Source organism: Rattus rattus, chromosome 13 (assembly GCF_011064425.1).
Source record: "Rattus rattus isolate New Zealand chromosome 13, Rrattus_CSIRO_v1, whole genome shotgun sequence".
In the NCBI taxonomy this organism is placed as follows: domain Eukaryota; kingdom Metazoa; phylum Chordata; class Mammalia; order Rodentia; family Muridae; genus Rattus; species Rattus rattus.
The window spans coordinates 57,945,236-57,969,035 of NC_046166.1; the positions used below are offsets into that span (position 1 = coordinate 57,945,236).

At 41.5% G+C, this 23,800-nt stretch overlaps 1 protein-coding gene across 2 annotated transcripts in view; it reads left to right on the forward strand.

The window, feature by feature from the left end:
• The window catches only part of Unc5d (unc-5 netrin receptor D), a 530,429-nt gene that overhangs the window by 486,043 nt on the left and 20,586 nt on the right, over positions 1-23,800 (forward strand). For both annotated transcript variants that reach the window (XM_032919094.1, XM_032919093.1), the window contains exons 12-15: positions 725-893; positions 2,411-2,638; positions 13,620-13,769; positions 21,125-21,289. In XM_032919094.1, the coding sequence (XP_032774985.1) occupies positions 725-893; positions 2,411-2,638; positions 13,620-13,769; positions 21,125-21,289 (712 nt within the window). The remainder of the gene's footprint in view (positions 1-724; positions 894-2,410; positions 2,639-13,619; positions 13,770-21,124; positions 21,290-23,800) is intronic.

Consider the following 23,800-nt stretch of genomic DNA (forward strand, 5'->3'; position numbering starts at 1 on the left):
CAGAGGCAGTTAATCAGGTATGACTCCCTGACTGAAATTTCACCTGGGTTTGCAGGTTTTACAGTGGTAATTTTGTTGTAAATAATTACAGCATAGGAAAACATGAACTCCAGAGTTGGGCAAAATGGCTTTAAATTCAGATTTGAAAATTAGATATCAGGTACATGGTTATGTGCATTTATAGCTTTCCACTGATCAATCAGTGTGAAATATTATGGACCCACTATGTTTGTACATTGCAGAAATAAGTGGATTTTTAACCAGAATAATCATATCTAATTTATATATACCCAGGGTAGTGTTTTGTTGCATAGTAACTTGTTACTAGCACTAATTATTACTGAATATATTGTTTGGGGAAATGGATCTGGTGATGAGGCAACCAATTAAGTCAGTTCTATTAAATTCTTGGGATTTTTCATTGGTAGGGCTATGTTAACAAGAATTATCATTTGATAGCTGGGGTTGGCTCTGCAGATGCATTTTAGGGTTCTCTCATTCTCTCCTTATTTCCAAATGACTGGTTGACAATTTTTGCTGGTGAAACCAGTTACAATCTAACCATAAGTCAACCTTTGGTACCTGGCAGTTTAAGGACCTGTTCTCCGAGTCATTCCACAAAGGGATGTCACCTCGCTTGTAAACTCTCCCAATCTATAAGTTCTCATTTGAAGTCCCTCACGTTTTACGTGCATCTCTGTCATATGCTTTCTCATCTGTGAAGTCTGCAGTCAGATGGATCTGAGGTCCTCCTGAGTCCTGAAGTCACCTGTGGGCCTCCAGATATGCTTGTCACAACTCCCTTTGCACTGACCATCCCTCACTGTGCAGACGTCAGTTCAGAGCACTGGAACATCCACTTGAAGAAGAGAACGCAGCAGGGGAAGTGGGAGGTGAGATGCTGTGTGTGTGTGTGTGTGTGTGTGTGTGTGTGTGTGTGTGTGTTATTTTTTTAAATGGGATTTGGGTTCTGTGGAAGGTTTAAATTTAACCTTAGCCGTTCTTATTACAGCAGATCAGCGGCAAAGCTGTTGAACATTTGCTAGTTGCCAAGCAGTTATGGAATTCATTTTACACAATCCTCTAGGTATTTGCTAGCCTTTACAAGTAATAATGGAAAACACAGGCGAAATATAATCCTGAGTTGTATGGTCTGAGAAGCCAGTAGTAATTACCCACAGAGACACATACACTATGCTCTTGCTTGATGAGTTTCCGGACTTGCTCCTAGGCCATGTCCTTTTCTGAACTGGCATTACTCTGTGTCAATGAGGATTTAGCTTAAGGAAGAGAGGCTGCACTTCTAAGTATCCAAGAACACGGCCTGAGCCTAATATATGTTTAAAACATTAGCAAACACATGGAAGATTATCACCACCATGTAAATAAGTACATGTAAGGAGATATATCTCAATCTGAGAGAGGCAAACTAACAACCAAAGAGAGAGTGAAAGCCAAGAAAGGCTTCAGTGGAATTACTATTTTAAGTGAAAGCGATGATTTGCCTGTCTAATGGGGAATTCTTCATGTCCAACTGAAGCCAGTTTGCACGAAACACAGTAACCTGCATGTGCCTCTTAGGGACATCAGGCAAAAGAAGTCAGAGAAAATCATGTTTTCTAGGAGAAAATATACAGTCGCTGCCATGTATTATGTTTGCCGAGCAGAGCTGTATCTTGAGACCAGTCCATTTTCTTTGTTGTAGAACGTAGTCTGCTATATATTGGGTCCTGGCACTGTGACAGGAGAATGTTTTGGGCTATAAAGTTCATAGAGAGGTCATGTTGTAGTCTTCTCCCCCCTCGTGTTTTGTTTTGCCTTGATTTTTTTTTCCTACCACTTCATTTCTCGCCTTCTCCTCACAATCTTCTCCATCCAGATGGTGTTCGATTTATGCTCCACCAAACCAGTCACACATGCCTAAGTTCTTATCAGAGAGGGTGAAATATTCTAGTGCATCTTATCCAAATCATTTACTTAATGGTCCCTTGTGAATGATTGCGGCAAAATGAAAGAGGATAAAGTGTTGGAGCGAAAATAAACATCAACTTAAGGGTGTTTTTAGAAGGTTTTCCGAAATAGATCTTGGGGGGAGAAGTAATAATAATGTAAGTTGGCTTATTGAGGTTAACGTTCAACTTCTTAAAAACTGGTACTGAGCAATTAACTAGAAGTGGAAATTTCAAAGCAATGTTTGTTATCATTCCTATTAAAATGGACACCATACTGTACATGACCCATTTCATGCATTCTTGCCTCCAGCTGTTATCTTAATAGAAAACAACCATCTAACATTGATATTTAAGACAATAAAGTATCCTGGGAGAGTTTATTTATTTATATCCATGTAAACTGTTGAGCCCGATGGCGTTTGCAAACTGAGAGAATTCAACACGTCTTTCTCTAATAGGAAGTGATGTCAGTGGAGGACGAGTCCACATCCTGTTACTGCCTCTTGGATCCCTTCGCCTGTCATGTGCTGCTTGATAGCTTTGGAACGTATGCCCTCACGGGAGAGCCCATCACAGACTGTGCGGTAAAGCAGCTCAAGGTGGCTGTGTTTGGCTGCATGTCCTGTAACTCCTTGGATTACAACCTGAGAGTTTATTGTGTGGACAACACTCCTTGTGCATTTCAGGTCAGTCTTTTGCGTTACAGTTGTTCTTTCTGTGAAAATTACGATTATCTGTATTATTACTTTTCTGTCACTGTGATAAATTCCCATGACCTCAAGGAAAAAGACTTTTTTTTGGCTTATGCTTCTGAAGGGATAGGGTCTACCATGGCAGGGACCATAGTCTATGGCAGCAGAAGCAGGAAGCTGGCTGATTATATTTCCAGGAAGCAGAGAGAGGAAATGAGAAGTGGGCAAGGCTATACATTCTCAAAGCCTGCCCTTGGTGATATATCTGTTTCGGCAAACTCCATAACCTCTCCAAACAGTACCCCCCACTGGGGAACACGTGTTCAAATACATGACTCTTGGGGGGATATTTCTCACCTAAATCAGAGCAGCTTCCTACACACCAGCATCAGTAGACGGTTCTCTGGTAGCAACTTGGAAGAGTACCTACAGCCACTTTGAACAAGAACTGTGTTACGGTGTGTCCTATGCAGAAGCGACGAGGCAATTGACCCTCAAGAAGGGGCAGAGATTAAATTCATACACAACAAAAATGCCATTTACTAATTATGAAACCATCGAAAAGTATGGTTACAATTTATTAAATGAGTGTAAATGTGATAGAAGTGTTAGAGAAGACTTTTTAGAACATTTTTCAAACCTTCACGAATGGATGACATTGGAGAGAAAAAGACAGATGCCAGATCATGAAAGTTAAAGGCACAAAGCACAGAACAGAGAGTTATTTGGTGTGGAAAGAGCAGTGTGAAAGTTGCCAACGTCTATGGGAGTTAGGAGTTAGGAAACAATGATGATAAATCATCCAACACTCGGCAGTCATATCATATCAGGACACCAAGTCTAATAGTGGTCTATTAGGGCAGAGGTAGTTCAACATCTTTTCTATTTTCAGTGCTTTTAATCATGTATGATACATCTTGAACTAGGTACTCCTGAGGAGCATGGTTTATTAATAGAAGCAAGGGTAATGCAGGACAGACTGTGGAGGCTTTGCTCATATATAAATAGCATGGCTTTCTGACACACCTCCTTCCAGAGCTGTGCTATTCCTGTCCTGGGTCATTAAGTCCATTATGCAGAGCATTTTCTCTATAACTAGGTTTTAAGACACTGAGCTAGAAAATTCATGTTTACCAAAAGAAGAAATTAAAGGACCCGAAACTTAAACACAAGCCAGGAAGTGACTCATGACAACACACATTCCCAAACCTTCTTCCCTTCCTGTCTTGTAAGAAAGATAATTCATTGTGAATTATCTTTAATCTTAGCTCCACAAAGAGGTACATGCATGCATGCATACAAACACATATACATATAAACATACCATACATACATAATAACATACATACATATAAACATACATACATATAAACATACATACATATAAACATATATACATACATATACATACATGTAAACACACACATATAAATAAGCATATATACATGCATATAAACATGCATACATATAAACATACATGCATGCATACATACATACATACATACATACATACATACATACATACATTTGTGGAATATTGTGAAGCGTTCCAATGGAGCATTAATCCTCATCCTACAATTCTTATTTTGTGCTCCCATTTGCCCACAAAGCCGACTCCTTTATTAGAGAAAATACACAGGCATCATCTGGGATTCAAAAACCAAAGAATGAATAAATAACTGGAAAGGCATTGGGATTACTACACACACTAAACAGTGGTCTAAAATGTGCCAACGATTCCATACACACACACACACACACACACACACACACACACACACACATACATTCATATATGAGGTGTAGCTTAGTAACTCAGCGAGGGATGAGAGACAGAGCAAACTAGAGTCTTTAGAGGACTTTAGGAGTCTATAGAGGACATCCAGTCTCCTGACTCCTGCAGATAATCTACTATTGATTATACTCACTCATTGCCATCAGAGTCAGCCCTCAGCCAGCTTGGAGTTTCTTCAGAAAAATAGACTCACTTCCACATGCATTGGCAAGACAGACATTTTTCTAAGAATTTACTTCCAGTACTTTTAAACAATCTATTTTCATTTCCATTGATGCAACCAGATTTTACAGCAACTCAAATGTTTGGACAGATATGCATTGCAAGGGAAGTCCTACGAACACTTTAATCCCAGCTTCTAATTCACTATTCCTACTGGCCATCCGCCCTTCCTAGGCCTAGGGAAAATGCTGGTCTCTCCCTGTGGAGTCCAAGTATGATTACTGCATTATTCACAAGTATGCCTAAGTGGGTAAAAAGTTAACTTTGCTTGAGGGAAATGTTTCCCAGTAGATATACCTTTGAACCTCTCTCATTAAATCTTTTTACACTTGTGACCTTTTATTTCTCCAATTACCGAAGATAAAGAAGGTTTTCAAGTGGTACTTGGTATCACATGTTATTGGAAGATGTATGTGGGAGCTGTCATGTGTAGCAGAGAAAAGACCTCTTTTCTGGGTTTCTGAGACATCTTCCACATAGAACGTATAACTTTTCAAATTGAACATAGAATAAAGCATAACTAAGTTTTTTGGAAAAGGGACTTCTTCATTCAGAATATAATTATCTAGTTTTGTGTATTTTCCTTTTTTTTTTTTTTTTGGTTTGTCCATCCATTCATCTGTCTGTCTGTCTGCCTCTTTTCTTGTTAGGTAATCATGTTCTGTATTTTCATCTTGCTAAGTAATGCATTCAGAGCTTTCCACGTAGAATCATTGGTATCACTTTAATATCTTAAACCATCTAGATTATAAAATATATGGCTTGGTTCAAGATATTCATTAGTAGTTACTAACTGGTTTAAACCACACCATTTTAAGAAAGCTTCAAGAATTCACTGTTTGAGCCTCTAAAACACTTCATGGCTAATATCACCTAACGTGGCATGAGCCACACAAACTATCTACATTGTTTGCTTATTTCCTATAACCCACATAGTATCCCCCCACATCTACAGAAAAATATTTGATTTGTAGCCTGTCCAAGATTATTAATACACCATGAAACTAAAAATTAAACAATGACATTCTGGTTTCTTGCTAATTAGCAGTTTAGTTTCTAATTTTAAGTATGTAGTAAAAGCTGTTAACTAAATATATACAGTGCTGGGAAATATTCAAAAAATTCATGATAATAGACATTAGCAATTATTAACACTTGTACAATTTTTGTTCTGTGTATTAATGTATATAGAACTGTTAGTCACAAGGGCATTTTCATTAAAAAAAAAAACCTATAGTATATGGTGAACATGTCATGAGCCCCAGAGTCCCTAATCTTCCCTATCTCATTCCTCCACCTACTTCCTTTAGAACCTCTCAGTTTATTTTCCATTGCTGCGACAAAAATATCCCAATGAAAGCAATGTGTGAGAAAATGGGGGATTTAGATTATGTCATGGTAGAGAAATCAAGGTATCTGGACCTTGAAGCAGACATTCCATCCAATTCAGCAGAAGAGAAAAGTTAACTTGTACCTGGATACGAGTGTTGGGCGCATGTTCTGTGCTGTTACACAGTCCAGCATCCTCTGAGTAGTAACTATCACAGTAGGTGAGTTGGCCCAAATCAATCCTCCCCCACTGAGAAGGCCAAGAGTGAGCTGATCTGAACAGACGCTCATTGAAATTCCCTTCCAAGGGATTCTAGGCTCAGTCAACTTGATGGCTAACGGCAGCCACCACAGGCCTTTTGTTCCTCTCAACATTTTACCATGCATTTTCATGCCATGTGTGCACACATGATATTATGTATCTATATAGAATCCATAAACGAGAAAGAACACAGTATTGGCCTGAGTCTGACTTAATTCACTTAAAATAAACACCATTGGATCTATTTTTTTTTTTTTTTTTTTGGCAATCATCACTTTGTTTTTTTACAGCTAAAAGGAAAAAAATGCCCATTGTGTACATATATCACATTTTTTTATCTTAGATCCTTTATTGGATACCTAGGTTGATCCTAAAATTCAGCTTTAGTGAATAGTGCTGTACGACATATTGATGTTCAAGTGTCGCTGGGAAAAATTGACTCAGAACCCTTTGGGTAAATACCCAAAAGTAGTATAGCTGGGCCATAGGGTAGATCCACCGTTAGGTTTTTGTATTTGTTTGTTTTGAGAAATACTGCTTTATACCAATTCTGATAGTGGCTGGTCTGGATTCCATCCCCACCAACAGAATGCAAGAATTCTCTTTGTTCGCACGCTCGCAGAATTCCTTGTTATTTTCTTAATGACTGTCATTCTGACTTGGGCGAGATGGGATTGCAACATGTTTTTAATTTTCATTTGTAGATGGCTAGAGAGGTTGAACATGATTTTATATGTTTACTGGCTCTCTGTATTTCATCTCTAAGATTTATTAGTCCAGTTATTCAGCCAGTTTATTGATTGGATTGTTTGATTTTTTCCCCCCTGCTTAGGTTTTCTGGTTCTTTGAATATTCTAGAATATTCCATCTTCTGTCCAGTATATAGCTGGCATCAGAGGACTTTTTACCAGAACGAACAGCTTTACCCACTAAGCTAACTTGCCTGTCCTAGGGTTGATTTTGTATAGGGTAAGGAGGAACAGGGATAGTTTCACTGTTCGTCATGTGAATATCTGAGTTTCTCGGCAATAGCAGGTGAAAGTCTCTCCTGTGATATATGTTTTTGGCACTTTTAATAGAGCTTATGTTTATCAAAATTAGTATAGAATTTTTCACAGAGCATTCAGGCAGATATTGCCCATCTTCCAAGTTGTTTCAGCTATCACTGTAATGAAATGTTTATGTTCATTATATTTTGTAGTTAGGACACACTTGTGACAACTGTTGTATTTATTTCATCTTAAAGAAATGACAAATACGCGCCCAGCTAAAGCTTGGCTCTTCATCAAGAAGGGAGGCTGCTGTGAGGGCCTGGTTATGTCTCTCTCATATCTCTCTGGGAAGTTCTTTCCCATAGAACACTTAAATTCCAAATGGCTTGGCAAGAAGATGAGCTTCCAGACCAAATCTATGCGTCTGCTGACTCCTGATTATAACCCAGCAGTACAGTGCTTCCATCAAAAGAGAATTCCATTTAACAAAGTTGAATCAACAGACACAGCCTCCCCTTTCTACCCAGCCTTCCTCCTCCTCCCTCCTCCCTCCCTCCCTCCCTCCCTCCCTCCTGCCTCCCTCCTCCCTCCCTCCCTCCCCTCCCCTCCTCCCCTCCTTCCCTTCACCCCTGCCTGTAGGGATACCCTGCTTAATTCTAATCTGTCTGCACCACACTGGGTGATAGCAAAATGTCTTCAAAGAACAAAAGCAAAGGAGCCGCCCCCCTCCCTCAGATGCATTTGATGGAAGCTCAGGTATTTTATTTATTTCCTAAGAAAGCTATCTAAAGCTGACTGCATAGCAGATTACATCAACTCAGGTGTGCTGCTAGCAAATAAGTGTCAGCTGCCTAAGGCTGAGAGAAGAGTGAGCCGAGGAAGGCCAGGGGAGGTCGGTCCTCTCTGTGCATCCTCTGCGATGGCAGGAACAGCCATTTTGTGCCTCTGTGCTGACACACAGCTTTCTCAGATGCATCAGAGGCTGAGGGTTCAAGATATGCTTTCAGTGGAGTTATGTTTAAGACCTGGTTTTGTTATATATTTTATGACACAGTGGCATGCACATACATGCATGCCTGAGTGTGCACACTCATGTGCATGCACACACACCACACACACACACACACACACACACACACACACACACCACACTCACACACACGTGCATGCATAAACTTTGAAATGAGGAAAACCAGGAGTTAAGATCTCCCTGTATCTTCACATCTTCATCTCAGAATGTAAAGAAAAAACAACTCATTTTTCCTCTTCATGGAGCTCGGCACCTCTATTCACTACCTCTCTCTCGGTACTCATTACTTACTTGGCATTAATGTGGATTTAGAACCTAATTTCCAAGGATTTCCTCCAGATGTAGTTCTTCTGTTTATCAATAATGCAACCCTGGGAAAGAGTGTTCATGTAAAGCATTTAAAGGAAAACAGCACAGCAACACAATGTGTCTATGTGCGTATGTGTGTGCGAGTTCAAACAGTTTTGTCTCATAAATATGTAAATTCAGCCTGCCTCTGTTAGTATCCCTGAAGCATACCTGAATATTGCCGGCTGTCTCATTAAATCAACATAAAGAGCTCAGTGAGGCACAGTGTGCAGGCTTCTCCTGGCTGCCGCTTCAAGAGCTGGATGGCTCGCAGGCTCAAGTGCGAAATGAAGAAGTCGAGGGCCCAGTAAAACCATCGTCCAGAGCGTTCCAGGCACATTTTATACAGACAGAAGCAGGACTTCTTGTTTCGTTAAGGGAACCAGTTAAACAGTAGGGGAAATTGAACAGGAGGCCAAAATCCAGTGACTGTCAGGCCATGCTGTCCCTGCAGATGATTCAAAATGAGTTCAGTAGAGCTGGGGCATCGCCGATTCACAGATCCACGTGTTCTCGGTTGCAGTGGTATACGCTTGTAATAACCAGTACTCTATAGGGTGAGGCAGGAGAATCCTTAGTTCAAAACCAGGTGGACAAAATATCAAAACTACATCTAAAACCTAACAACATCAACAACAATAACAACAGTAACAATAGCACGACAAAAGTCCCCCAGCACTATCGAGCTCTTGAGAAAAAGTGCAGTGTACTGCACATAGAACTAAACTTCTGTGGCAAGGTCAAAATATCCACTCTTAAAGTTCTTTGTACATGGGATAAAGTTCCTTTTTTTCTGTTGTTTTTGATTCTAAAGTCAGCTATAAATTTATGAATATGTAAATATAGTGATTAGTCCATGATTAGGCCTTTTCATTTAATAATTACTTTGCTTCAGAATTGATCTAATTGCTTAATATTTTGCTGAAGACTAGGCAATAATGTTAATTGCACATAGCTGGTTTCTGCAAAGCAGCGTGCTAAAAGACAAAGCATAATTGCACTTATATTTAAATTAAGGAGCCTAAAGCAAGACATTTGAGAGGGTACCTCTTACTACATGGTAATTTTAACTACACAATAATTTTACAAATTCTCCTCTCTGCATTGTTTGCATGTCTGTTAAATGTGTGTGGTGTCCATTGTCTATTTCTGTATGCTGTGTATGTGACTGTTGTGTATTGGGGGTTGTATTTGTTATTTATGAGGTGTTTGTGTATGTGTGTATATGTGTTTTGTGTATGTGTGTGTGTGTGTGTGATACAGTGTGTGTGTGTTGTGTGGTGTATATGTTATATATGTGTGATTTTTTATGTTGTGTGTTTGTGTGTGTCTGTGTGGTGTACATGAATATGGAAAAGCATGCACTTGTCTACATACATGTGAACATCAGGACAGAATGTAAGGTGTCTCCCTCTGTGCCTTTCCCTTACTGCCCTGAGCTAGGATCTCTCACCAAACCAGGAGCCTTTGGCTACGCTTTCTGGACGTGGAACTCTTGGCCTCTTCTTGGGCCTCAAGGCTGAGACACAGAGTGTATGGCCATGCATGGCTTTCTATGTGGGTGGTGCTAGGAATTCAAACTCAGGTCCTCATGCTTCCAAAGCAAGTGCTTTTACCCACTGAGCCTGCACCCCATCATTCCTACCCCACTTTCTACATTTTAAGCTTAAATTATATGTGAAATAAACAAAATATATTAAAGTATACATGGTAAATATACACTAATATCATCTATCTTGCACCAGTGAAAAATTATTCATCATAGAGAAGTTTATAGTAGTCTGAGTTTCTCGTGAATTAAAAACAAAAACAAACAAACAAAAAACCCAGTAAGCCCAGTATAACAAAAGGCAAGAATGTCTATGGAAGGAAATACTGGACTGTCATGAAGATGTACAACTCTAGCCTTTCCCTGTCCCTGGTCATATACCTTTAGGCAAATCACTTTCTTGGGAGAACCCTGGGGACCTTAGATCACCTGTAAATACAGAAGTTAGTGTATATTCAGGTGGATCATCATTTATGCATACATATATCCTCATACCTAAATACAGCACAGTAACCCTATGTCAGCTGCTTGGTGGCATGTGGTTGCATCGCTGAACAAATCAGTCAGGCTACCAGCATAAGCGTAGCTCCAGTGGACACTCATTAAATCTCACACGGAGGAACTTCTGACTCAGTCTATAAAAATGCCATGTCCTACCCCAGTCGGCCTTTAGAATTGATTAGGATTGATTCTCACCCCTACCCTGATCATTTCCTACCACTGTGCATGAAAAACGTGGGTCACATGTTGTAACCAGGGTTGCAGTACGTAATGACATGAAGTATCTGCCTGGTGCGGCCATCGTTGGTCACATGTATGCATGTAAATTAACTAAAAACACATGCTGCAGTCATCACGGCCACATCCCCAAAGCTCTTGTTGCCTTCATGGTCTGTGGTCACCGTGCTTATTGCTGGCATAGAAGCCCCAAGAAAGGTTCTTCCCACAAGCAAGAAGACAGAGCTGCAGAACATGGTGTAGATCGCAGTCATTTCACCCAGACGTACTAGAAGAGCAGCCATCCCTACTTGGATCAGATTGCTCTCTATTGCTACGATGACTACACCCTAACCAGAAGGTATTCAGAGACAAAAGAGGTTATTTGGTTTTCCTGTCTTGGTCACAGTCCATCAAGAAGGAAGGTTATCGATCTCAAGCAGGAGGAGCATGGAGTCAAAAACGGAAGCTGAGAACCTAGAGGAACACTGCTTACTGACTTGTTCTCCATGGATCACTCCGTTTTCTTTTTTATATCCCCCAGGACCACATACCCAGGCACAGCACAATCCACAATGTACTAGGCACTTCCCATCCATCAGTTATTAAGATGCCCTGCGATTTTCCCTACAAGTCCTGGGAGGGAGTCATCTTCTCAGTTGAGGATTCCCCTTCCCTAGTGACCTAAGTTTTGTCCTGTTAAAAAAAATCTATCCAGCAAACTACTCAAGAATAAAAACTAGAAACACTTTAAAATTGTCAGTCATTCTATAGCCTGGTGTACAACTCTCAGGAACAACTGCATGGGCAGCTAACACAGGAGAATCACGAGTTCAGACCAACCTGCACAACCTGGTGATACCCTGTCTCAAAACGAAACACTTTTAAAGACAAGGGTTGTAAGTGTTTATAAGAACGTTTGCCAAGCATGTGAAGTCCTGGTATCTCAAATTCCCAGAACCATAAAAAGACACATCCGTATAGGTCAGGCAGGAAGTAGACACAGCATGGGGCTGCTTTTAGCCTCTGATAACATGTGCTTACTGGTCCACTTGCTCTCCTTTTTTCTGACTGGTTGTAGCATCTTGCAGCCTATAATGCAGGAAGGCCTATAGCCTGGCATTTCTCCCAGCTCTGCAAGAAACTGCAAGTCACGGGTGGTTCTACAAATGGGCTTGGGGCAGGCTCTCATCTCCAGCCACCGAAAGCCTTACCTCGGTAGTAATTTACTGTTTTGCAGAATACATATTTATCTAACTGTTCCACTTGCCCTATCAATGTAATTCTGGTCACAACAAGTTCAGAAGCAATTAAGTGTTTGTTCAGTAGAACCTGTGTGGGCTTTGTTTGTCATGAGTGTAATTATAATGATTTCTCAGTGAAACATGCAGGAGTGTTTACCTTGGGAATTCGATTTCTTGTTTCTGAAGTCAAGCTAACTTGATAAAGAACTTGTCTTTCTTGGCCTTTTGGCTTAAAAAAACTTTTATGAATGCAAACACAAATAGACACGCACTCTAGAACATTTATCTTGAGCCCAAACGGAATGTTAGATAAGGCCTGTCTCAGTGAAGAATTGCAGCAAAGTAGACACTACCTGGTCTGTCTGTATTGTGAAGGGCGGTGTAGCACTGTGTGCAGCCAAGCCCTGGGTAGTGTCAAATCCAAATGAAACCCCTATACCCCTAGAAACTCAATAGCATTAGCATCAGCTTGGGGGCAAGGAAGAGTTTTAGTTTAAGGAAAGTCCCAGTTAGTTTAAAAGCAGCCGGAAGGAATACTATCAAGAAAATACATAACAAATGCTGGATCACGTGAATAGAGGCAGAAGGAGCCCTGGCATAAATTGCTGGAGGGAATATAAGTTAGTGTAGCCATTATGGAAATCAGTATAGCGGTTCCTCAGAAAATTTAAACGTAGACTGTTTGATCCAGGAGTAGCACTCATGAGGAAATCTCAACCAGTGTACCACAAAGTGTGACACTCTTCACAATGGCAGCTTAGAGAATAAGCCTGGAGGTTAATCAGCTGCTAAAGAGATAAGGTAAATGTGGATCACTCACATATTCACAGGAATATTATGTAGGCATGATAACGAGTGAAACGGCATTTCCGAGAAAATCAATGCAACTGAAGATGATCGTCCTCATGAATGACGTAGACTCAGAATCGTGAGTTCTCCTACAGTTTCTACATTTAAGAAGATAAGACACAAAGGTAGAAAGGGCCTGTGTGGGAAGAGGGGACCTGTGAGAGAGTGAGGTAAAGAAAGGTAGTAGAGTTGCTATGACTAAAGTACATGGTGTACACATATGAGATGTTATGATGATGATCACTTTGTTTAAGGAATATACGTTGTGTCATGAAAGTGTCTCTATGAAGGGCAGCAGGGAAAGACACCACCCAGCCTAATGAGCTGAGTTCAGACTCATCAGCTCGCATCATGGAAGAATAGAGATTCCTCACGTCTACACATGCATATCCACACCATACAAAAATAAATGAAATCTAAACGGTCTGTATAACGTTAGCAAGAAAGAACAGTTGCCTCTTGAGGGTCAAATCCCCATTTCTCAGCAGCTTTTGACCCCAAGTGTGAAGCCCTGTCTGTCTGTGGAAGTGTGTGTTTGTGTCACAGGTATACATGGCGGTGTGTCCGACCACAGGAGAGAGGGTACAAAGAACTGCGGACTTCACTATGCCTCTTCCTCTTCTTTCCTGCTCCTACAGGAAGTGGTTTCTGATGAACGGCACCAAGGCGGCCAGCTCCTGGAGGAGCCAAAGCTGCTTCATTTCAAAGGGAATACATTCAGTCTTCAGATCTCTGTCCTTGACATCCCTCCGTTCCTCTGGAGAATCAAACCATTCACTGCATGCCAGGTAACAACCAGCGGCTTCTCACACGAACAGCTTTGCTGTAGCCCGCAGACCGGGGAGGGGCCTTCCTCTATGTGTGGCACCTCCAAGCTGTCAGTAATATAACGGTTTGGGCACACACAGGGAGTGGAACATATTGTCATAAATTCACAGATGTCTAGCAAGTGCGGTGGGGGTGGGGGGAGTTCCCACATCTCAGGTTATATGACACGTCAGTCTTCTGTATGAATTGCTTGGTGTAGGTTCAAGATGGAAATCCAACCACTTAAGAGTAAAGATTCTTGCGTTGTTTTTATTAAAATCAATCATTTCGAGACACTGTTTTAATCACAGTCAGCGGAGGAGAAGCAGAACGTCTCAGGGTGATGAGTTTGAGTGATAGTTGTGGCTGAGAACAGAGCTGTTACCCTTCATATGTGGAGGGCTCACTGCCAAATGCAATGAGCAAAAGGAGAGAGGATACCCCTAGTCAGGAAGCACAGGCAAGAGGAAGCCTCCTGGGAGGCTTTGCACAAATACATAAAGATATTTGTACTAGTGTCCGTGTATCTCTGAATCAAGTTTTTCTTAAGCATTTCAGGTTATTTAATTATGTTTACCATAAAAGAGATAGCTGTGAAGTTTGTGATCCTGACATTGAAGTCTGAGAATTCTCTTCATTGTTATAAGCAGGCCACCTCTGCTTCAAGGCACAGGACATGTTTTTTTAACCCTGGAGTAGTTTCTGGGAGAACTCATCGATCTGCAATTGCACGGGCTTTTCATGCAAGGCAGTATGAGCAGTAGAGTTGTGTGAGGCTTTTTATCCTTTCCATTCATACGGGACTTATAATACACCTGTGCAAGCACACATGTATGTGCATATACACACACATACCTATTATACACCCATGCAAGCACATATGTGCATGCATATATACACACACATGCTTATTATACACCCATGCAAGCACATATGTACATATGTGCATGCATATATATATACATATATATATATACACACATACTTATTATACACCCATGCAAGCACACAGGCACATGCATACACACAGATACTTAATATACACCCATGCAAGCACACAGGCACATGCATATACACACACACATACTTATTATACACCCGTGCAAGCACACACGTGCATGTGTATATACACACACATACTTATTATACACCCATACAAGCACACATGTGATGCATATATACACACACATACTTGTTATGCACCCGTGCAAGCACACACATGCATGTGTATATACACACACATATTTACTATACACCCATGCAAGCGCACATGTGCATGCATAAATACACACACATTCTTACTATACACCCATGCAAGCACACACGTGCATGCGTATATACACACACATACTTATTATACACCCATGCAACCACACATGCGTATACACACACACATGCACACTTCATTTACACTGACATATAATTATTCGGAATGGGAACCAACCAGATTAAAAGAGAAAACACAGACATTCTACGGTAGAGAATGGACCACCAATGCTTCCAATGTATAAAATTCAGAAAGCCCAAATCAGATAAAACCTTTATTTTCCCATTTGAGTCTCATGATTCTTATTTTTGGAGAGCCACTTCTCCCTGTATAGTTTCAGGGCATTCAAACATTCAGAGTGACACGGACATCTCTTATGGCCCCAGCCCCGTCTGACCCCAACCCCTTTTTTCCGACGCATTCATCAGATTTCTAGATAGAAAATTCCCGAATCACTGCAGTGCTTTAAGATCGAAGCACCTTTGTTCCAGGAGGCAGTATTCAAAGTGTCTGTTCCAGATCAAACTTCAGGGTATTGTGGAAACAAGTTGTGCTAACCATGTGAATTCCTGGCTATTCACCTTTATGGATTATGAGGGCCTGTTTGCACTATGTGTAATGCAAATCACTCAATCCGAAGTCATTATTAAGTTTAGTGCTTGAAGATTTTTAAAAAGTGAATAAAAGATCTATCCCCTTGTAGACTCTTGAGCAAGAATTCCAATGTCAGGGATACAGGAATACTACAATAAGCAGGTGTGGGGACCGGTGCATGTAGATCTCCTAGAGTACAGCAGCACCTTGGGTTGCAACCGACACACTTTGCTGCTACCGTGGGTTGAGTCTGTGGAGGCCGTGAACACAGAGAAATAATTGCCTTCTTTAACTGAGCTTAGTCTGAGAGGGTCTTGGGAGGCTGAGAAACAGCTTGATTTTCTTGGTGCAGGAGGCTTGCCACCAAGTCTTCATTCCCACTACATTTTTTTCTAACCCCAAATTACCTTCCACTCTCTTCGTCCTTTCTGTCCGCCATCCTTACCCACAAACCTTTGCCCATGCCATGGCTAAGTTCCTCAGAGCGCATGAGTGAGTATTGGGCTGTTCCAGGCATTAGATCAAAGCACTTTAGGGGGGATTTGTGGTCAGCCTACGTGAACCTCACATAGATCATCGTATGTGTGGATAACAGAGAAAGGCCATTCATTAGGGCTTAGTGATTAGGAAATAGCAGGATCTCTGTCTCTCTCTGCTTATCTCAGAGAAATGTAGAAGCAGAAAATCATGCTCTTGCTGGTATGTGATCTTCTTTTCAACCGTGCAACCTCCCTGTAATGTTTCAGCCCGAAGCAAGAGAAACCAGAGGTGCCATCGATATCTATTCCGTTCTTCTTTTTTCTAACTACAAATGGACAGCCTACAAATTTATACCTTACAATTGACACACATTCCAAAATGCCATTTGGCTTTATTCTGAGGGATGGCATTTTGAAGGAACTACGAGCCTAAGAGAGGGGTACGAAAATATCTGCCCGTCAGATGGCAAAGTCTGCGTTACAGGTTGTTTTGAAATAGCGTGAGTTGGGTCTGTGTGCTGAGCCTGTGTTCAGGGAGATCAGCTTGATTTCTCGCCAGGAGCACTACATCCCAGAGAATGTCATACAGCTTCTGTGTGACGGGAGGGAAGGGTCGTCTGTAGCACCCACTGACCTTACTCCACAGAAAAGCCTCTACTCTCAATGCTAGAGGTGCTGTTTTCTTCCCAAGATTCAAGACTACCATAATTAGCCATCCGGTACTACTGTCCAGTATCTCTCTCCTTCCCCTACCCAGGACATGAAGAAATAGCTCTGGCTCCCAACAGGTCCCCAAGACCTCAAGCCTCTTCATTATAACTTCCTTTTTTCTTTGTTGACTCTGGGTAGCAAAGCTGTGATAGGCTACAAGGCAGCAACTGTTTGTTTGTTTGTTTGTTTGTTTATAGCCAATGAAACACAGAGTCAGGTTGTCATGTCCCTGGGATAAAGGCAGCTGTCTTTGCAGCATGCTATGAATCTTCCAGAAGTCCGTGTCTGTCTCCTGCTAGGATATGATTTATATTCTCTCCATCTGCTAGGAACCTAATTATAATGGGAACCCGAATGAAACCGTTTCCGGAATTCTTTAACCGCGCGTAACTCTGCTATACTCTGTCCTCTGCACAGTTCCTGTGCAGTTCCTCTCGGCTCAGCGAGCATTGTTGGTGATTTGTTTCTGTTTTGTTTTGGGGGAGAGGGTGGGTTTTTCTTTTCTTTTTGTCCCCCATCTCTCTCTCTCTCTCTCTCTCTCTCTCTCTCTCTCTCTCTCTCGGGATAAATGAACACAGTAACAATTGCCCTGAAAACACACTAATCACGTTGCTTCCAGTTCTATTCTTTTTAACTGTTTTGTTGAGCACTATTTGCAGCTGCTATTCAAGTCAACAAAGAAAAACTACTCTTTCAGGACTGTCTTAAAAACAGATTTAAAAATGTTTTGATTGCATACAGTGGCATGGAGAGACAGGAGAGGAGACATTTTTATGCCAATTCTCATGTCTTCCTACAAGGAAGACTATCTCTGCAGAAGGTATTATTCTCCTACATTCCAGTGTCTGGAGGGAAGAAAATAGGAATCTTAGCAAGTCATATCAGAGGAGATATTTTCAAATAAGAGGCCAGTACTATTGTTTAAGAAAATATAACTTTTACCAAGGATCCTGCCCCACAGCAGAAAAGGTGAATTTTCTTGAGGGGATAGATCTTGAATAGGACTTTGAGTAACCCTGGAACCTTTAGGCTTACATTATTCTGTAATGTAAAACGCAGCCAGTAACCTTACAACTGTGTTGTCATTGTTTTCTCTAAAGGAGTCATGCAAAATATCTCTACAAAAAATCAACTGGTTTAGAGAAGATATTTTATGGGAGAGATTGTAAAACTGTGAATGTAGCAAGTAGGGGCAGGGTGGGAAATGTCTGAGAAGGCCAACGATGGAAAGGCCAAGAAGGAAGCCTGATTTATACCGTAAGGCACTGTGGTCAGCTGTGAACCACTAAGCAAAGGAATCATGGGATAAGAGTCAGCCCTTAGGTATTAGTCACATCAGTGTCTCTTATAGTGTCTGAGTTAGGGTTTCATTCCTGTGAAGAGACACCATGACTATGGCCTCTCTTATAAAGGAAACCATTCAGGTGACTAGTTTACAGTCTCAGAAGCTTAGTCCATACCTTACAGTTTCCAAGTTTTCACCTATTATTGTCATGGTGGGAAACATGGCAGCGTGTAGGCAGACATGGTGTTGGAGAAGGAACTCAGAGTTCTACATCTTGATCCTAAGGCAGCAAAAGGACACTGTATGTCCTTATGGGTGTAGGTTAAGCATATATAAGACTGCAGGGCTGCCTTCCCAGTTACAAACTTCATCCAACAAGTCCACATCCTCCTAAGAGTGCTACTCCCTCTAAGCGAAATATTCAAACACATGAGCCTATGGTTGCCATTCCTACTCTAACCACCACACAGAATGATTAGAGCTGAGAGACGATAGCGCTGTTGCCTGATGAATGCCAATCAACTGATTTCCATTTGATGCTCCTCTAAGGCCCCCTCCCCTGCCAAGCTTGTCTAGTAGAGACTAGAGGCAGAAAGAGTGTGAGACAGTGTTTCACTCAGCTCCAGTGAGGTGTAATGGGGTAAGGAAAGTTTGCTAAATGACCCTGGAAGAGAGATGGTAAAAATGTCTGAGAAATGAGGAGCATTTGTAGAGTGCCTCAGATCTACAGTGCCAGGGAACGGTGATGAGACCAGTGCCAGAGATGTAGTTCTTAGAGCCCAGCAAAGGGAGATGGCATTTGGTCATGTGCAAGCAGATGAGATTGAGTTCACCGGGCAGGGGGAGATGTGTGGGAGGCTGAATCATGAAGTAGCAATAACCCATGGATTGCAGGCTGGGATAGGGCTCAGGACGAGGAACCATAACATGCTATAAATTACTGTCATACCTCAGGCCTCCTCTGAGACCTCTGGACATCTTCGGGGGATAGTCTTCTAACTTTGACTCAGGATTAAGAACAGATACAACAAAAGAAAAAAAAATCCCACTTGCTTCTTACATTCTGGCTAAGATGACTGGTAACTGGAAATGTCTGATTTTTGTTCTCTCATGGTCTCCAAAGTTTGGCGTCTCCCCTTTAATCACAGAACACAACAATCTAAAGTACACCTATCCTTGATGGTTTTGCCAGAAAGTGTCCGTTGCTAAATCTCCTTCCCAGGGAAGACATAAACAACATCTCCCCTTCTTCCTAAGGTCCCAGTTACAAACTGAGGTACTGCTCTTTCGAAGTTACCTCTTAAGAACCAATGAGTACCTACTGTGTTTCCTTACAGAGCGTCTGTGAGATGCTTCTTACAGGGATGTGGGTATTCCTCACCCCAACAGATCATAGCTCTATTCCAGCAGTGATGAGGGTTTCCCAGTAGCTGCATAGACAGAGCTACTGGCCTACAGCCAGTCTCCCTTGGCCTATATATGCTTGCTCCCCACTGAGGCTACGGGCAGTTAAGGCAGAGTTGTATACAGTGAATGCAAGGGAGGGAGCAATTGGATTCTTAGGCGAGGGTCTCATGACCAAACCTTTCCCACTGTGAGGACCAAGTAAACAGTCAGCAATCCCAGCTGGAATGAACGTTCCACGAGGCCGAACACCTCAAGATTGCAATGGCTTGGCCTAGAGGACAGTCACCCCCAACAATATCTACCATTTAGATAGATATAACTTTTAGAGAAAATTAGAAAAACAAGTTAATACCAATGAGCGTGACCATTAGAACTGGGGACTAAACAGTTCCTCCAAGTGAGTAATTACAGCCGTGGCCTCGGTCTCTTCGCACATCGCAAGCCCATCAGCAGCCACACTTTAGAGTCTCCGGCTTCCAGGCTTCGTCCCTCTCTTGCCACCTTTCAGCTTCAGCATTGCAGAAAATTATATTTTTAGCAATAAAGGAGCAAATTAATGCAGCGATAAATACGGGAAATAAAAGTGATGTTGAAGGTTGTTAGAAACTGAGCGTCCAGGGCCAGTGCCAAGTCTCCAGCCACATTTGACTAGGAAGCAGATACACTTTTTTAGCACATTAAAAAAAAAAAAGGCTAAGAAGTAGGAATAAACTATTTAAAAATAAATTGCCTTTGCCTTCATGCTCCAGCTAGTATTAGGAAAAGGAGTAGTTCCCATTTTTATTTAGTAAAACCTACATTTGTTTGGCAGGGAGTTGTATCAGTCCCTTGAGGATGGAGCCAACCCTAAATTGTTATTATTTCTCCTTTACGTTGTAGTGTTCAGCCATTCCAACTTACCTTTCTCGTGGCCATGCATAGGTGATTAGACAGCTACATTACTCTGGGTGCCAAACGTGTGTGTCCCTCTTGAGGTTGTGGGCAGTTGTATCAGATACATTGGCAGAATTTGTCCCTACACAAGTATGTATGAGTCTGTGGTATGGCAAGCAGTTCTGGTCGGTTTGTCGGTATAATTCTTAGTCAGGTGAGAAGGTAGCATTCCACTCCAGGCTTATATAGAGGGAAGGACCAGAGGAGTCTCCTCAGGAGGAAAAAAAAGGTTAAATTTTAATGGTGCTTTATCTATGGGGTGTGTGTGTGTGTGTGTGTGTGTGTGTGTGTGTGTGTGTGTGTGTATGTGTGTGTGTGTGTGTGTGTGTGTGTGTGTGTGTATGTGTGTGTGTGTAAAATTTGACCTCTTGCAGCATGTCTTGGGAATTCAAATGTTATCAATCGGAATTGACATTAATTACATCTGCACTGCCTGGCATATGCTGAAACATTATTTCTACAATTCCAGCAAAGTTACTTAGGCACTCATCTTTGCTACAATATCATCATTGTCATCATCATTGTCATCATCACTATCATTACTATCATAGCCATCATTGTCGTAATTATTGTGACTAAGACTCCCGTTGTGGTTCCTCAAAGCAGGACTCTGCTTTTCACAACCTCTCCTCCCCACCCCCACTGCTGACCCCTCTGCAGGAAGTCCCCTTCTCCCGAGTGTGGAGCAGCAACCGGCAGCCCCTGCATTGTGCCTTCTCCCTGGAGCGCTACACGCCCACCACCACCCAGCTGTCCTGCAAAATCTGCATTCGGCAGCTCAAAGGCCATGAACAGATCCTCCAAGTGCAGACATCCATCCTAGAGGTAAGTCTGGGGTGCAGGCCTTTGGACTCCCTTCCCAAGCGTGGTGGGAATAATGATTGCCTACCTGTCATGGCTTTGCCATTCACGTTCTTAGGAACTTCGTGATGTAGACTCCTCACTCTCATTTCCAATGAGGAAGAACAAACTTTCTCAGGCTCAAAACTAAGCCAAGCTTCCCACTGGACAGAGACCCTCAACCTGTCTGAGAGTCTAATCAAGGCTCTGTAGAGGAACTTTTGGAGAAGGAGTGGTTACAGGGAATTTTATTTTTCAACAAAACACAAGCAGTTTCCTAATTGACTGTGGGCCTTGGATACCTGCAAACACGGGTCGAGGGAGCATCAACATGGCCTTTGAGACTCGTGTGGCTACTGGGTTATGTTCAACTGGTTCATGGCTGTGTTTTAAAAGACAGTCGCCTTGTGTGCTTCCCCCTTGGAGCATCTCCCCACCAACTCCCTTTCCCATATCCCTGTCTTTTTTTATTTGCTTTGGAACCCACAGACTTTAAGCATGTGTATTTGTCAGCCTATACATATCAATAAGATAATAATTTATCCTCCTCTGCAAACGTAACATATCTGTGTACATACAACTCAATTTCAAATTCTCCTTCCTTTGAATGTGTAACTTAATGCCTTATCACTTCTTTGCATTTCCGTTTTCACTCATTGTTTATGCAAAGTGAGTATTGCCAATTCCCCACATAGTTTTTTCTGAGCACTGGGTAGCTTTCCGAGGATCATGTCCTACAATTGATAGCTGCCTTAACTGACGTGTATGTGTGCCGTTTGCATTCATTATTGCCAATTAGCATTTAGCGCTAAAGCAGCTTTGATGGGGAAAGTACATCCAGAAATCTGGGTATGGTATTTTTAGAACCTCTTTCTTGAACAGTCCTGGCATATTTAATTCAATACAGTTCAAGAAAAATATAAACAAATATTATATGAAAATTACCTTTTTTTTTAAAGAGTGTAACCCCTTTTAGTAATAGTTCATGCTGAGGTTAAATTAAGTGTTTTAGTTTTGCTTTTAGGGTCTTTTTTAATTGATTAAATCTGCTGACAGTTGCATACATGTATACATAGGATGAGGTGGGACTCAACTTCCTAATGCTGCAGCCTTTTAGTACAGTTCCTCATGTTATGGTGACTCCCCAATTTGGTTGCTACTTCATAACTGTTGATTTTGCTACTGTTACGAGTTGTAATATAAATATCTGATATGCGGCCCCTTGGGGGTCACAACCCACAGATTGAGAATCGCAGAAACAATGCACTGTGGTTATTCTCACATCCCTCACTCTATTTATTCCCTTCCCACTCTGTTCATTCTCTCCCCACCAAGCCCCTTTCCCACACCCATGACTTTGTCTTGTGACCAACTGATTTTAACCAGGGCCATCTTGGTGACCACAGGTTTGGAATTGTCCATTACAGCCTAGTGGGTTCATTTAGTAGATACACAAATGAAAAGAGTTATGTCTCTTACCCAGAACCCATCAGTAACCAATAATAGTTCAGCAGGCGGGGGTAACGCTCTGTGAGTCCCTCCCCAACCTGTGATTGGCAGTTGACAGACCCAGTCCTGGGCAGGCCTAGGGAAGGCAACTGTGGCCGGTTTGCAATGATTATTTTGTAACCCTTTCTTTCTGTTTTCCGTGCATTCTTTCGGCTCCTCTGTGATATCTCTGCGCCTTAGAGGAAGTACGAATACCCATTTAGGGGTGAACGTTCATCTCCACATTTATCACCATTCACTGCAAAGAAACTTTCCATATTAAGTCATATCTGTCTATAGTTAGAAGCAGAAATACTTAAAAGGCAGTTTGTAGCCATGACAACTTGGCTAAACAGCAGTAATAAGTTCCCCTCTGGGTCCTGTGACCTCCCCAGCCATGGATTTTCAAAATGAAAACCAAAGGAAAGAAAACACAAAACAAAACCAAAAAAAAAAAAAAAAAATCAGACACAAACCCAACAAACAAAAACACACACCTAAATTTTCAGGTGCACCCATGAAAGGGCAGAAGAAGCATCATATCCTGACACATCCGTTAGTGGGTCACAGTATTTTAGGTTTGAAGACTCTGTTTTTAAAGGATAACTGGATGCTGGGCATTGATTTCTGCTATTAGAGGAAACATATAGAAGGAATGTAAAGGGTTGGCACACCCTAGTTATTGCTTAACTAAATGTATGAAGTGCATCAAAGATAAATTAACCAAGGAGCCCCATCCTTCCTTCCATTAGTCGTCTATCTCTTTTCTTTTTTTTTCACATTTTAAAAGCTTTTTATTTATTTAATATTTATTTATGTACTTTATACATGGTGTTTTGTCTACATGTACCACTGCACAGCAGAAGAAGACATTGGATCTTATGGGACTACAGTTATTTTTTTTTTTTGAACAAGCAGTTTTGTTTTTTATTATTAACTTGAGTATTTCTTATATACATTTCGAGTGTTATTCCCTTTCCTGATTTCTGGGCAAACATCCCAACCTTC